Source organism: Malurus melanocephalus, unplaced genomic scaffold (genome assembly GCF_030028575.1).
Source record: "Malurus melanocephalus ecotype Western Australia unplaced genomic scaffold, MMel_1.1 scaffold_942, whole genome shotgun sequence".
NCBI classification, from domain to species: Eukaryota; Metazoa; Chordata; class Aves; order Passeriformes; family Maluridae; genus Malurus; species Malurus melanocephalus.
The window spans coordinates 107,508-124,159 of record NW_026624174.1 but is presented as its reverse complement, the minus strand read 5'-3'; the positions used below and the strand labels follow the sequence as shown (position 1 = coordinate 124,159).

At 41.1% G+C, this 16,652-nt stretch overlaps 1 protein-coding gene across 1 annotated transcript in view; it reads right to left on the bottom strand.

Moving 5' to 3' along the window:
- Positions 1–7,097: 7,097 nt before the first annotated feature.
- Positions 7,098–16,652, bottom strand: part of TGFB2 (transforming growth factor beta 2) — a 56,662-nt gene continuing 47,107 nt past the window's right edge. Inside the window, exons 3-7 of the mRNA XM_057386263.1 lie at positions 12,051–12,183; positions 11,822–11,932; positions 9,920–10,094; positions 9,210–9,363; positions 7,098–7,373 (exon numbers count right to left, since the gene is read on the bottom strand). Coding sequence (XP_057242246.1) covers positions 7,215–7,373; positions 9,210–9,363; positions 9,920–10,094; positions 11,822–11,932; positions 12,051–12,183 — 732 coding nt within the window. The 3' untranslated portion in view covers positions 7,098–7,214. The remainder of the gene's footprint in view (positions 7,374–9,209; positions 9,364–9,919; positions 10,095–11,821; positions 11,933–12,050; positions 12,184–16,652) is intronic.

Sequence of the window (16,652 nt, the reverse complement as noted above, 5' to 3'; positions counted from 1 at the left end):
CACCATATGTTACCRCAAAGCAGTGGAGGAACTTTTCACACTAAAATAAGAGATAGGGGCCAGGAGAACAGCTAGGGGTGCTTAGCTACAGGAAAAGTTAATTAAGGTCTTGTTAACAGCTCATTTAAATTATGTCTGCTGACTGATAATCATCTCAAAATGTATCAGTGACTTTCAGTTATTCCTAGGTAAATTCCTACTTCCCCAAAGACACCCCTTTTCTTAAAGCATGAGAAATGGGAATGGCYCGTTGTGCTATGGAAGCAGTCCAATGCAAAAAGTACAACAAAAACTATTCCAGTTTTCCTGTGGTCTTAAGTAGGGCCTATACTTGTGCTGACAGAAACCTCCTGTTGTGCTCATCTTTCCTGCTCCTCCTTCTCTGACCCAGCTTTGTGTACATCAGTTGGCTGTGTCTGACACTCAAGATCTACAATGATTCACATTCTGTGTTATACAGCATAGCTGGGTATCAAGGTGAAAAAATATCAGTTCATTTGCTTATTTACAGTTTTTTGGCTTTTTTTTTCTTTTTCTTTTTCTTTTTTTTTGGTAACTGAGTGGTTTATGGAAGAAGYAGAGGAAATAATATATTTCAGAGTATCTCCAAATCTAGCTTTCCCTCCCAACACTTCACAAATTGATCCAGACCACCTCTTCGAGAACAGGTTACACACTGCAGAGGAATGCATAACTTGCCCATGAACTGCTGCATATTTTGTCTTGTATTTACATTTTTCCAGAGGGGGGAAAAAGAAAAAAAAAAAAAGACATTTTTTCCGGATAAAGATATTTTCTGCTTTTGATGGATGAAATTAGTCTGTATATCCTTGGAGACTGCCAACAAGTTTACACTAGGAGCTGGAATGAAGCCATCAATTCATTTCATGTGGGTTCCATCGATGGCAAAAACCCATCACATAGTCCCATAATGCTGGTCTTTTAATCCCTGAAGAAGGAGGGGATCTATAACAGTCCTGGCTCTCTGGGAAACACCTTGGTCCATAGGGACATTTTGACTGYTTCCACCTGCCATTCCTATGAGTGGCAATTATATTTATGTGCCTTTTGCTTGGGAGAAAAAACAGAAGACTGCTCTGGTCTGTGAGACTTGCACCTGGCATGCTCAGAGCCACTCAAGAGCAAGAATTGCTGACATACAAAAAAAAAAAAAAAAAAAATCAAAGCCTTACACACTGCAGCAACAACTTTGGTGAGTAAGGTTTGGTTACAAACCAGTTGCAGAGATTGGACCTCACTGGATTTCATAGAAGTGGTTCAGGTTTGAACACTGCATCAGAACCGCAACCACTTGGTTTTTGACTTTAGTAAAATGTGTACTCGCATGTTGGCATTTTGGTTGCACTCCTAATTAGCTGGATCAAACAGTATGTGAGAGCTGATGGTGCACTTCACTGAACACAAAGACACTGGCCCAATTTGCCATTTTTATCTTCATTGTTCTCTTTCTTGCAGCAGATGTTTTTGGAAAGTTTGTGAATCATTAAATCAGGACCTGCCTATAGTGTGTGCAAACATTGCTGAGACCCAAAGAGCAGTGATCATTGTACCTTCCTCCTGCCATCATCTTGGTTTGGCACTATAACATCCCATTTATAGGAAATATTTGTTTCTTGGACCACATATGGTTTAAGAAAGGTTTATTCCCCAGGGGTTCTGTATTAGATTCCAGCAGGTTACTTCATTAAATGAGCATATCAAATTTGATTGGAAGTTCTCATCAGCTTTCTGTTCCATTTAATTTTATTTTTATACAGATGAAGAAATTACTGTTACACCCATACCCACTGACAAGCCAACTACATTACTTCACATCTACTTTATAACCACATATAATTACATAACCTCTTGGTTTATTTTCTTCCAGAACTCATGGCTCCTCATAGAATCTGTTCTGTCTGATCTAAGAGGCAGATTTTGGCCTAAAAAATGGTTTTTAAGACATTAGYATGGTTTGGGTTTTTTCCTACATTGAATATTCCACATTTATTAACCACAATTTGATTCAAGCAGAGTAAGGGTTTCACTGATAGAGTCTGGAGAGGCTGTGTTAACAAAAGAAGACAAACCCAGCATCAAAATACTCTGCACAAATCTCATTATCACAGGGAGAGCTTCTGTCTTTTCAGCCTCGTGCCATAAAATCACTTCTAGCACACTGTCCTCTCTCCACTTTGTTCAGGCACCATGACCACTTTCTCATCCACAATTTGCAATCAGCATTCCTCCTCAAACCCTCTTGTTCTTCACTGATTTCATTAATACAGCAGACAGGGCTGCAAAGTATTCCCACCTCAAGGCAGAGTAAGTGCTTCTTTGGAGAAGAATGAGGCTGGTAGATGACATTCTCGCCAAGAGCTGGGTAATCAAAAATAGAATAAAAACTGGCATCTGGAAAATTTTGAAGGGYTATAGTTTTATGCCTGTATAAACTCACTGAAATCAATTAAGGCTGAAGCGTAACTGTGGTGAAATTGCCCCTAAGATTGTTTTTAATGCTCATCCCAAGTTACATTCTTAAACATATTGACAGACCACAGAGTCCATTTGTCAAAATTTATCACAATAACCCTAAACAATCTGGCATAAACACACTCTTTCTTCATGCCAAGAAATGCTGTGCACTCTTTCAAATGCCAGAGGAGGCACCAGCAAGAGGAGCTCCTGGTCTCCTCATCAGTCCCCAGTCTGGARGCATTTTTATATATAATTTTATCAACTTCAAAAGCAACTATTCAATCCTACAGTCATCCTCCCATCAGTTTTATTTATTTAAGTGACAAGAGCCTGATAAAGAAAAGCTGCAATTCCAGGCTCCTTAATTCTTATTGGCTTGGATAATGCAAYTGCACATTGCAGAGTGAATGGAGGGAGACATCAAACCAGGGAATCCTATTTTTCTGTCAAAAACCCACTTCCATTTGCCACATGGCTGCTCCTGGTAAATTGATAYAACTGAGGCAGTTGAGTGAAACCAGTGTTTCTTGCATTCTTTTAGTCTGTGACAGAAATGAGTTGGGTTCAACCACAACTGTTTGTAGGTACAAGGGGGTGGGCAGGATTTTGTGAGTTGTCCATGAAGGCTGCCTGGAACCTTGCCCAGATGGCTTTAAACATCTCCAAAGACAGAGATGCCACGGTCTCTCTGGACAACCCATCCCACAGCTTGGCCACCTCCGCTGTAAAAACTTTTTTCTTACACAAAGCCAGAATTTGCCATGTTCCAACTTGTGTCGTTGCCTCTTACCCACCTCATCCCACTGTGGGCTGCTGTGTACAGCACACAAACCCAACAGTTTGGCTGTGCTCTCCTGAGGGATGGAGTGRTGTGGGGCATCAGGAAACACAGCACATAAAACACCTTCTCACCTCCCACAGTGCTACAGAAATGAGRAAGAAACTGATTTGAGATCCTCTACCAGAGAGGAAAGCTCCCARAATGGTTCCAGCAGTAACCAGCCTGACAGGGGACGGTTCTAATGAAGGACAAARCTCCCGCCCAGGGCAGTCCCTGTCCTGCACACACAGGGGACAGCTCTGCTACCCAAAGCAGGTAATCAGAAGCTCCTTCTTGCCTACAGACCAAAACATGCACTACAGTGGCTAAGGGGAGAGCAATCCCCACAGCAGGTGTGATCCACCCTCACCCTGATTCTTCACCCTCATTCTTCACCTGAGCCTGTGCTGGACCGTATCAAGGCCACACATGCTAAAATCCCACACCGAATCATGGTTTACACCATTTTTCATGGTGTAAACTGCAAAGAGTTCAACATTCCAGGGCTGAGCAATTGCTGGCGCCAGAAGAACACTGCCATACGAAAGCAACGCCAGCRTATTATTGAAATAATTTATTTACCACTAGAGCACCACAAAAACAGACATACAATGTGTTAAAATACAGAGTAATCAATCACCAAAGTACAACACAGCTGTCCTTTAAGTTCCTTTTTTTTTTTCCTCCTTTAAACYATGCCAACCATACATTTGTATTGATGCTTAACATGTAAGGAGTGCTGTCCTACCCCACCCAGCTAAGTGCTAYGATTCCCCCTCAGCCCCAGTCACCCCTTGGGTCTGATCTTCCAAGATGCTGAACATTTCCCATCAGCTCCCAGGGACTTTGCTCAGACAGTGGCAACCATGTCAGGCCAAATGGCAACCACGTCGCCAAAATCAGGCCCCACAGTACAAAGTCCTTGAGCTGTTGCAGACCCATCCAAAGATCATTTGAGGGATATTCACATCAGACCTGAGTGGTGCTTAGGACTCACATTACCCCACTCTGTAGAGGGGAAATTTCACCCGAGTTTTGCATATTGTAGGATCAGGCCAAACACCCTTGGTAATTAAAGGGAAATACATGCCTAATGAACTAAAAAAAAAAAAAAAAAAAAAGGTAGGAGCTTTATAACAGAGAATTTTAAATATGATCAGTGCATTTTGAGGAACACTAGAAGTTAAAAGAAGTATTCAATCTTGGGGCAATGACTTATAGAAATATTGTTTTATGCTTAGAGAAAACCTCTAAATCCAAATTTTCAGCTGCATCCAGCGCATAGTGAGTATACTTGGACAACAATGCTATCTCCTATTCCACTTTTTCAAAACTGGTTTTGAGCTGCATTCCTATTTCAGAGAACTGCAAATACATTTTTAAGTTTTGTAAAATGTGCTCACCCTTGTCTTCTTTCCTGTCCAACAAAAATAACAGTTCTCATACTGAACCTGATAAAACTAATTTTGTTGTTGTTATACAACAAAATCCAGAGTATGCATTACCCTGAGGAGTTTCACTGAGTTCAGTGCATCTTCTCATCAGAGTTAAGTCTGGCTCAAGCAAGTGTGAGCAGGACAGATTCTTCACCTGTTCACCTCAGCTCACTGAATAAATCACAAGTCTAACACACCTCCTCTGCACCGASTCAGCAGGTGGGATTAGATCAACTCTGGGGCTCTGTTCCCATCCAGGCAAGAAGCACAGAAGTCCTGAGGAGCTGCATGTGCAAGCCCGAGCGGCACCTCAGTTTTGCATCTGCTGAAGCCAAAGAAATTGCACTTCTCAAAACTGGAGCTCACAACACCAAGCTCAGGAGTGTCCTCCCAACACTGCTCAGGGCAATGACAGAAAATGTCCTTCTCATCCAAGTACAAAGCTTGTATTGCAGGTTTCCAGCTTTGTTGTGCAGAAGCATTTCATTGTGTGAAATTAAGTCATAGTGCCTTCTTCACAATATTTTTATTTTCTAATTTAAGTTGGCGCTTTTTTTAAATGAAGCATGTGATGCGATTTTTTTCTTTGTACTCCCTCTACAATATGAAAACATGTAACAACAAAACCCTAGGACCCCCAYGTTCCTTCTCCCTTTTCTCTTTTTRAAAGAAGCTTTAACATGAACTCAATCGAGATAAAACTGGTAAACTTGCATAARTCAAGGGGCTGATCCTGCCAATCCTCACACACACCCCAAGAGCCTAAAGGGGCCTGCTGTGCCACTGCAGAAGTCAAAGGCAGAGCTGTTAGCTGCAGCAGGAGCAGGAGCAGAGGTGCAGAGGAGCTGCAGGATCGGCTCCCGTGTGCTGAGCCGATGCATCCGAGTGCGCTCCACTCCCGCTCCCAATGTGCGCGGGGCATCGCCGTGGGGAACGCTCCCTACAGCTCCTGCACAGTGCTGAATGTCGCTGGGGATTGCCAATCCCTGCAAGGRATTGCCTCGCCTCAGCCAGGCTGGRACATCTCTTCTCTCAACACCTCACTCCCTGCCCATCTGTTTGAATGTCTACAACGAAAGAAAATCTGAAGGCCCAGGAATGCGATCTACGCAACAATCCGATGGTCACGAACGGGGACAACTGGGGGAGGAGGGGAGGAGGGGGACTGAGAGATCGCTTTAATCCATCCTTTTTTATAAAACAGAAAAACAAATGGAGTCAGGTAGCTTATGTCATAATGATGAACAATATACAAAGCAAATGTATAGCAATTATTATAAAACATGTATTTGTAGTGCAAGTCAAAATATAGGGACTCTACTCATACTGGCCAGCTAGAGGGAAACATGTGATTCTGAGTGATCAAAAAGAGCCCCAAATTCAAATTCAAAGTCATGAGAGCTGACAGTATTACAGAGTACAAAAATATGGTGAAAATTTACACATTACACATAAAGTACGTAATTTTTTAATAGTTTACAAATAGAGATCTACAGATATGTTTCCAATTAAGCTGGCTTTTACTACCCACCTATTGTAATACTCTACGTATGGTTACATATACCAAAAGAACAAAAAAATCCCATAGCATAGCTATACAGCAACATATTAAGGTCTGAAGATTAGACCAGTACATGTTAAATATTTCACTGGTTTACTAAACTGACATTTTAGATCATTTACAGTAAAAAAAAAAATCTTATAGACTTGTCTTTGAGACTGAAACAGAGTGTCCTTTATTAGTAAATTATTCAGTATTTAAAACAAGGGTTTGAGACCTTACAAGAAGTCTCTCTAGGCAGCTGGCATGAAAAATAAGGTATTTTAAAGGCAGAGTTTGTCAATAATGTAGTAACTGATTTCTATTTTAATCAAACTAAACTAACCATCACTTTTCTGATTCTTTTGAGCTTGTGTTCCTTTAGGCTTTATATGCATTTCTGGCAGCTTATCTGGTCTCCACTTTGTCCACATTGGCYGGTTTTCCTTTTTTCCAATGGCGATACAGAAATGTTCATTTGATAGTTTTTACACACAAATAAATAATGCACTGTTAACTCTACAGCTAAGAGGAATGGGTAGGATGCCTATTGCGTAACAATACAGAGAGATCAAGTAAGGCACGGGACAGATACAGCAACTCCACTTCATGGGATTTTCCTGTTTTTTTCCTTTCACATAGTAACACTAACAAATTTCTTCCAGTGTTTATTTTTTAAAAGGTTTCTTTTTTCTTTAACTTTGCTTCTTGTCTATCTCACACTATGTGTAGGTGAAATGTAGGAAAAAGCCTTCAATGTTTTGCTTCAGATGCCAGTTTAAAAAAAAAAACCAAAAAAACTTTTCAACATTTTTTATTTTTTCTCTTTTTTTTTTTCTTTTTTTTTTTTTTTTTTTTTTTTTTTTTTTTTTTTTTTTTTTTTTTTTTTTTTTTTTTTTTTTTTTTTAATAAACACATGTCATGCTTTCAGGGGTGTCCTTTAGCTGCACTTGCAAGACTTTACAATCATGTTGGACAGCTGTTCGATTTTGGGTGTTTTGCCAATGTAGTAGAGGATGGTGAGGGGTTCCAAATCCTGGGACACACAGCACGGAGAYGCAGAAGCTTCTGGATTTATGGTGTTATACAAGCTGAGTACCTAGAAGGAGAAACAAAAAAAAGACAGATTAAGACAGCTACCCTTAATGAGCAAATTTCTTTCTGCACCACTTCCTCCTACAGCACCTGAGAGAATGCCCACTGAAAGCAGTATGAAGATTCCTGGATTTTAATTTCTTTTTATGCTTCTCCACTTCAATATTGTGGATTAAATCACAATATGCCTCAATTTTCTAAGGTTTTGTCCACACAGTCTTAAACCTCAAAAGAGGTACATAYCTGGAGTCTGTCTCTAAAGCGTTATTGAATCAACACACCAACCATATTCATGAGTACCAAAGAAATGGGAAGGTTTTTATCTGTTTCTTCAGATTGCCATTTGCTGTTTACAGGATTTCAGCTTTTAAAGTGAACAAAGAGAAAGGAGACCTCTTCAGAGCATAGGCACTCCYCTGCTTTTACCCTCTGGCTATGTTAATTAGGTCCATTATTGCCACCCTGCAAGCACCAGGACTCAAGGCGCAGTGACTCCTGTTGAGAAGCAGGGGCAGTGAAGTTCTCACCTCTGCCACCTTGGATTCCTGTGCATGGCTCTCTGCCAGGGCAGTATGTGGGATTAGCCACTGCTGATGCATAGGTGCTGCTGAGGATGCCATTAATATCTTAGCCAAACACCAAGTGACCTTTTCCTAGAACTTCYACACAACATTTGCAGCTTAGACAGACAGAAGATCTGTTCAGSACAGCAACACTAACTATTTTATTAAGCAACTTCTGGCTCCTTGGGCACTTACCCAAACCACGTATTTGTGACCATGACAGTTGCTCTTCCTCTTTCCTTTAAAAACAAGTTCTGTTCCAAAATGTGTACACCGTCACTCCACACCAACACGGAAACATACCCACCTTATTTATACCTCTGCCTGCTCACATGGCTAAGAGCACAATGTCAYAGCCAGTGCCAGCTACAAAGAGAGCTCAGGAAGAACATGATGTCATGGTTTCACCAACCAGAAGGAACTCTAGCTGTCCCTTGGACACAGACAGTTCTCCCTGCTGGCTGACATGGATCTGGTATTTTAAGGGAGGGTCRAAAAAGGGGAGACATCACTCTTAGCAGGGACCCGAGGGTGAAATTCTTACTTTATGACAACTATGATGCAAATGTCTGTCTCTTACATTTACTGTCTAGACATCCTTATTGATAACTTAGAGGAAATTAGCACTTCACAGCAGAATACTACTCATCCTAAGGCAGTTGGCTAAAATACCACACCTAATCCCTAAAATAAAAAGTCTCATCTCAGACAACTATGACTTGGTTCTTCAACATCCCAGACACTAAGTCCCTCCTTCACATAAATTTTCAAAGTGCAAGAAAGAATATCGCTTTTGAAGTAAAAGAAAGACAGCTATCAGTACATTTTCATGACATTCATCATGGCAGGTGCTAACCTTGAAATGGCAAGTCATGAAAGTAGGAAATGACCAGGTGGTACAACTCAGCCCTTTTGTTACTCTGAAAGTGTCTCCCTCAGTGCCTTTGCTGACCAAACTCATTGTGGAATCTTCCACTCATGCTCTAAAATGAAAGGTCTTTTCCAGGCCACCTCCCAACGCTACAGACTCACAAAAACCATCCAACCATGTGTTCGTATCAATGRACATATTAAAAAAAGGAAATCTCGATGCCAATACATTCCTCCTGCTCCAACACTAGCTTGAGGCCATGTGTGAGTCCCTCTCTAGGGCCACATTTCATCATCCTAAATTATTAAGACTAACTCTGGGCATTGGTGCCAATGTCAGGCCCAGAAACATAGCTCAACCTGCAGTTATAAAACATAAACTGAAAATCAGCAAATCCATTACTTACTCTGCTGTGCTGAGTATCTGAGCTCCATAAATACGGGCAGGCTCCTGCACAGAAATTAGCATGGTATCCTTTAGGTTCRTGAATCCATTTCCAGCCAAGATCCCTCTTGAAGTCAATATAAAGTGGACGCAGACAGCAATTATCCTGCACATTCCTGGGAAATAAAATACAAACACATCAGTCATAACAAAGGCAACAGAGGGAATAAAAATAATCCAGGTGCTTGCTCCCTGAATGATCCTTTACAGGCAGGCAAGTCTGAGTCACAAAAATTCTCAACAAAATCAAATCAGTAGTAGATTATGTTGTAACTGAAACTGGATGCTTAGATATGGCAGGACTGGCTCATACAAAGTGAATGGTTTCCCTGGAGGACCAGTCAAATGCTTTCCTCCAGGTCCTACAGAGGGGACTCTCTGAGTAGGTGAGCAAAGGGAAGGTGATAATTTGGCTGTAAGTATGGGGCTAATGCATCTGGCAATCGTCCCAGATGCATCTGAGCTTCTGCTGTCTAAGGTCACAGCAATCTGCCCCATCTCTGTGGGACCAGAGACTGCCAGGCAGAGACCTCTGCACACACCCCCTGCCTCTGAGAGTGAGGGTCTGCGCTCTCTATACATGCCARCTGTAAAGAAACATGACAAACAACTGCATGACACCTCCCAGGCTGGTAGGATGTGTAGGAATATTGGATGAGTAGGCATAATTACCTAAAACAATAGGCAGCATCTAGAGCACGCTTCTTCCGCCGACTGGGCTGTTGCGACTCAAGTCTGTAGGAGGGTAACAACATTAGCAGAAGATGTGGGGTCTTCCCACTGTATTTTTTCCTATTGGACTTTAAAGCTTTCACATCACCACTGGAATATGTGTAGTCATCAATACCTTCAAAAAATACATTTTGGTGATAAACATTGTGTTGCTTTTTCTGCACAAATTAAATAAACCATCCATTAAAAAATATATATCTTTCAGAAACTGGGCCATGGTGGTATCAGCTGGGCATGTTTACTGGGAAAGTGGGGGCAAATTTCAATCCAAGATGCCTAAGATATTCACAGTTCTCATGTTATCTATTGTATCAGCCCTCCCACATTCACAGCTGTTTAACAGAATTTCAGCACATTTACYAGAAACGTTTAAATCAGTAACAGAAAAGGTAATTTCAGTCACTGCATCTGCATTGCCTAGCTTCAAATACCCCAGGCACTGATTCTTTTGTTGCTTCAGTTAGAGCAGTATTCCCAACTTTTAACAGTTATGTACATTTTAAAACCTTTTAACACACTCAAAACTCSTCTGGATACTCCACCTTTATCTCCCCCTCTTACTTCTATCCCCTTAGTTTTCTCCAKCACATTGACTCATTTCTAAGGCTTATAAATTCTCCCATTGCCAGTTTACTCAAATCTGCTGATTTCCCCCAGAAAGTCAAGTTATTCTACTCTCTTCCTTTATATGGGCACTGACCAAAGTATTTCTTCTTGAAATGGGAATTCATGGCTTCACATTTTGTAAACTCTTTTAATCCTAACTGCCTTACTATCTTCTTATCATGGCAATAGCACAGGCAAGAGACTCAAAGTATTGGCCTTTCCTAGGGATCATGTTARGCCTTTTGTTAAGACCCTTTAGAAAATCAACCTTACAACCAGACACTACCATCTAAATAGAAAAACATACACTATTTTTTTTCTAGCATACACAATTACAGTGACCAAACATCGTACTAACARTTTTTTAATATCCACACTTTAATCATATGTACAACACATGTATTTACTTACAGGAAAGAATTACCATGCAGTGAAACAACAGTTAGAAAAGCTTAATACTTGAAAAGRAATACAGCCAAATACTTGAACCACAAGTGAACCAAATAATGATACACTTCAATAAATGAGAACTTCATGAACAGAATTTAGGTTAAAATTSGTTCTAATATAGCTATATAGCCATATGTACTGCTGGATGGTAACTATAGTACAGTCAATTAAATATCATTTCCCTTTGAGAAACAGAAAGTTTAGTGGCTTAAAAACACAAGAGAGTTTATATGACCTTGATATATTTACTCCRTATCACCTTGTCTGCTGGTCATAAAAAGCACATATTTCCATAACCCTCACTACCCAGTTTTTTATTTTTTTAATGCTCACTCTTTTCAATCTTTTTGACTAAGTCTGACTCATTACAGTACTAGGGTGGAGAGCAGGCAAAGGGTTTATTTTGAAAATACTGAGTATGTTTTCTCATTACTATCCAATAGTGGATGGCAAACTGTGCAACAGTCTCCACKAAATCCAAAACTGTATTTATATCCTGTGTGCATGTGGCAAGCTGTTAACTCTGACTCTTACGGACATCAAAGCTACGTGCATGAAATGACACAGCTTATTCATGCCATCTGATTTCAAAATTGTTCAGGTGATATAGTTTTTACCCTTGTGTCTTTAATACCATTTCCTACCAGCTGAGAATCAGAATTCTCAAATGACCAAGTTTTCAATGAACTGAATGACCTTTAAGGGGGAAAACCAGCTTTTTGTTTCCCTCTTCAGTTAGTAAGTACCAGAGCATTTAAAAAAGTCAGGGTTTTTTTCTTTCCTTACCTGCAAATCTTGCTTCAAGCTCCTCGCTTTTATTTGGGATGATATAATTATTGGAAGGCACAAAGGTGCAGCATGGACAATGTAAGCTTATTTTAAATCCAAGATTCCTGTCTGCAAAACATAAAAGTGAGTGGAGTTGGTTTTTACACGTGGAATGACTCTGAAATACTCTGGAGTTAATGGAGGAGCAGTTGGGGCAGGAGTGAAGGCAAAGAGCACTTTTTGTCACCTCTGTGATGGAGCCACTCATGTACAGCCTCAGTGACATCAAAAGACAACCATTCTCCTTCAGCTCTYGTTTTAACTACTTTGCTGTCGATATAGCGCTGTCCTGGTGATGATAATTCTTTAGATTTTAAAACCTGCAAGAAACAACAAACAAGRTTGCCTACAGGTTAGCATTTATCTGTTTGCTATTAAAATGGACCACTAGCATTAGAAAATAGAAGAAGAAACTATTGCAGCTGAAACCTCTATGCAGCAGATATACAGTCACACACATTTTCACTAAGATTCTTCAAAGGGTGTGTGAAGGGAAGAATATAAAAATATAAAATATAAAAACACCCTAATGAAATCAGCTTATGCTCCCAAGCAAAACATACCGTCACACATTTCTTCATGAGAGAAATTACACAGAAGGAACTGCCCTGAAAACTTATCCTGTAATGCCAGCGGGTCAAGAGACCACAGTAATCATCAAAAGAAGCTATTTTACCTTCTTCAGTAATACTTACACTGGCTGGAGCACAAGATGCTGAGGTGCAGCCTGTGCCATGTAGTTACTGTACACTGAAGGTATGGCACTGCTCCCCCATAATCAACCAGCCTTCCCCCTGATTTTAGCCACTAACCATACAATAAACACATGGATTGGTGCAATAGGTGAGGCTGCTTCCTTCCACACTTTGATGCCAGCTGTATCTGTATTCGTGCCAAACATTTCAGCAAAGCTTCTACTGACCAAGCCATAAAAAAATACCCGTATAAAAGAAACCCAGGCCCTGCATGGCTACAATTTCAAATGCTCACAGTTTTCCTCCCAGGCACACAATTCAGTGAATGCCTTCCCACATACAAACACAGCCTGCTATTATTTACCCTAACTCTCGGACAAAAACTATTGGACTTTTGGCTGCTAACAGCTTTCTGGTTTCCTGGTTATTACTCTGCTGATAGTTTTGTGATACAGGCAGCTGTAATGCCACGCAACATGAAGTCAACTCCAATCAAGATACCACAAGATAACATCACTTTCTAACTTTTGGCAGGCCAGCCATGCAACTTCATATATGGTTTCAGGTTTTTCCTTTCTTCAAGCACCCAAGTCCATCTCTAAATGAGTAACTGACAATGTTTCATTGTTTTCCCCTATTTCCTCAGCCCAGAACAACCCAACATCTAGCAAGCACCACTGTAATAAAGTCATGGTGAAACCGCATGATAGATGTAAAGAAAARTATTTCAAAAGAGGTGTGAAACAATCCCATCATGATAAAATCAGGCTTTTCCTAATTAAACAGGCTTAAAAAACTCAGACTCAGTCCAGCATGTGGAGTCTTCCTATTTATTCCAAGGCAGTGCTGGATCTCTCGAAGGCCAACAGTGTGGCTCCTACAGTGACATTTTTCTTACGAAAAGAACAGCAACATGACACTCTCTTTGTCTTCTTTCTGATCAACAAATTTAGCAGAAAGCCATGAGAAGATGTTGGTTCAAATCCAGGAGATTACTAAGTAGGCAATGCTGAGTTCCCCAGTAGAAACTAAGGGCACTCTGACAGTGAACACTGGGACTCCTTTTTATGAGGTAACCTTCAAACAAAGTGTCTGAACAACTGTTTACAGAGTCTGGCAGCAGCAAGGGGACTACCATTGCTCAGAAGTGCCAGAGGGATGAGAGAATCAGTAATCAATGCTGGGAAAGTCCCGGAGAATTACAAATATAACTTTGCCTTCCCTTTGGTCTTTATCAGGTCAAGTGTTTCTGAGGATGTAATGCAGCTGTCATTCTGCAAGGATGTGTTGGGGCTGGGGGAGAGGAGGGGGGAGGGGGGGTGTGAGGCAAATGGGACACAAGAACTTGGCTCATTTCTCTTCCTTTCTGCACAGTCATATCTTTCCAAAGACTCCAGAAACTGCATACCTCAGTTTTGGCAGTGATGTAAGGACTGAAAGTAAGAAATGTGCCAAAAGCAATCTCCTGATGTTAACTATAATTGGTCTTAGACATACTCTGAAGACGCAGCTGCGCCTTGGTATCAAAAGAAACATGTATTTATCCCAGTCTTTATCCCCACTGCWACCAAAAGACAAAGTGTGTACCTGGAATGAAAGGCATTTGTAAAAGTACAAGAAATCATCACTGCACCTATCCAATGGTACAAAGAAATTCCATCCTCAATACCGCTGAGCTGAGTGACAAGAAAAGTGCTGGCAGGTGTCAGAACTGTGTGGCATTGTGGGACAGGACAGATACTGTGGATTGAAAGAGCTGGATACTATCCATCCTATGGTAGCTACAATATCTGAAAAGAAAGTTTCTCTCCATGTTGTTTATATGCAGCATGTTCAGGAAGAAAATTATGAAGAATGAGGTAAAAAGTCACAAACTAAGTATGAGAGAATTTTCACAATTGACACCACGGGTTAAACAGGCACTGGCAGCTCTTTGGCAAAAGCTGTTAAGTGAGACGAGTGTCATACTTAGTGAAATTAGCTTCAATCTCCTTCTCTTGGGTTCAGTATCTTCATAGTGCTAGGGTGATGTATGATCCTAACAACCTGAGTACTTACAAGCAAGAAGGATCTTCCTGCCCCACCATCTCCATTTTCCCTTCTTTTTGTCTTACATTGTTGCAAGTGTCGAAAACTAAGGGAAGATAAAATCCCAGGMTGGATCCTCAGAGTACATTTCCACCCACAAAATAATCTGATTAAGATTCTTTTCCTACCCTGTGTTCTATTTCCATCCATGCTGAAGCAATTGCACTCCATACAGTGGTAAACAAGGGGCCTTTTTGTAAGAATGTCCCAGAAATTTTTACAGTTACAATGTATTCTTCAAATAAATCTTCCAGAAATTACTACACGAAGTCAGCATTTCAGGTTCTGCCATTTCCCTGCTTTGCTTTGCTTCTTTTTACTATGCCCTACATTTCTGGTTTCAACCTTCCCCATCAGGAACACCCTTTTCTTCCAATACACCCTCAAGCCAACACCCTCAATGAAAAACTTCTCTTCCWGTGTTTTCAATCCTTTCCTCCTTCTAGATCAACTAATTTATTTTCAAAAAAGAATAAAAGCCTTTTTTGTGCCTTGCAGCTTTTGTGCTTGAAAGCTTGTCTACTTCTTCCAACCATACTGATTGGCCTTAGAAGAGATATTACCTTCACCTATAAACATTGCCTTGCCTCARCTATAAACACCACCTCACCTTTATGCTCAGCCCATCACAACCACATCAAACGCCGTTATCAGAAATGCTGCCATGCAGCTCGTACCTGCGGGAGCCAAATGAAAGCCTTCGTGCAAAAGTCTTCAGCGTACTAAAAATATTAACAGAAGGCAAGGGAGAAAAAGAAAATCCACAGAGGAGAAAGTCAACTGAGTTAAGCTTCCCCTTTAATCCTTTCCTATTTCTTTTTGACACCTTACCCAAACACCCCCCATCTTGAAGAGGTGGAAAGAGTTGGGTCTGACTATAGGTCATGACRTGGAAGGCTGGGCTGTTCGGACAGGGGAATCCTGTGCATCACCCGTGGCGTGCAGAGACACAGTTCCATCATTTGCATGAGCAGGAGACAAGAGTTTCTAAACACAGGCAGCCCCACCTCCCTCGCCGGGGASCGACACCTCCCAACACCTGCACGCACACGCAGCGGGTGATGCACGACGCTGCACACGTATGGGGGTGAGCGTGCACACCTTCACACCCACCGAGAGAAAGGCTGAACAGGCTGCTGTTCTCAAACAGAGAAAGCAACAAACCCAGGCTCCGGATACAGGGATGTCCATCCAGGGATATCTGCTTGTTGGCCTTGCTTTCAGCAGAGCGCTAACGGAGCACGGCCTGTTACAGTAAACGATTACACTGGGAACACATGCACACTGTGGGCAGGAGATGAATACAGGAAGAAATGCTACCAAAAGGTGATCCACCAGACTTCTAGACCAGTGTGCAGAGTAATTTTCACTCAGYAGTGATACTCTAAATTCTAAGAACAATTTCAGGTGTTTTCTACCTGTTTCTGTATGTRATTCCTCCTTTTCACAGGAAAATAAATAACCAATAACCTTGTTAAACTTCTTTGACCAAGTGTCTTGTACACTGCYTTCTAGCTATCCTTTTCCATACCCACTGCTAACCTACCCCTCATAYACTTTTTTTCAATTCTGAGGCTTCTTGAAACAACCTGGGGGAAATTACCTTACAAATACCCATGAAGGGTCTCTAGATACCACATACAGGCAGGTACTGCCAGCAGATCAAGGTGAAASGAACATAGGAATAAATGAACAATGCAGTTAATTGCAGGAAATGGCTCATGAWGAAGCCAAATGCAAATGAAGCGTTCCTCTTGTTTGTACAGCTACGTATGTTTAGGAAGCCCAGCCGGGAATCTTGGTGATGACAGCCCTCACATGCCACCCTCATCAGGCCTGCCAGATTTCTGGTATTTAAMAAATCCTGATGAAATCTATTCTTCCTTCTGCTCAGTCTTTTGGGGGGGGATTTGTCTGTACTGCTCCGCATCCATTAGAGGAGGCTGACCTATGATGTTATATTGAAAACATATCCCAAATCATCATGACCAGGGCATTCAGCAGTG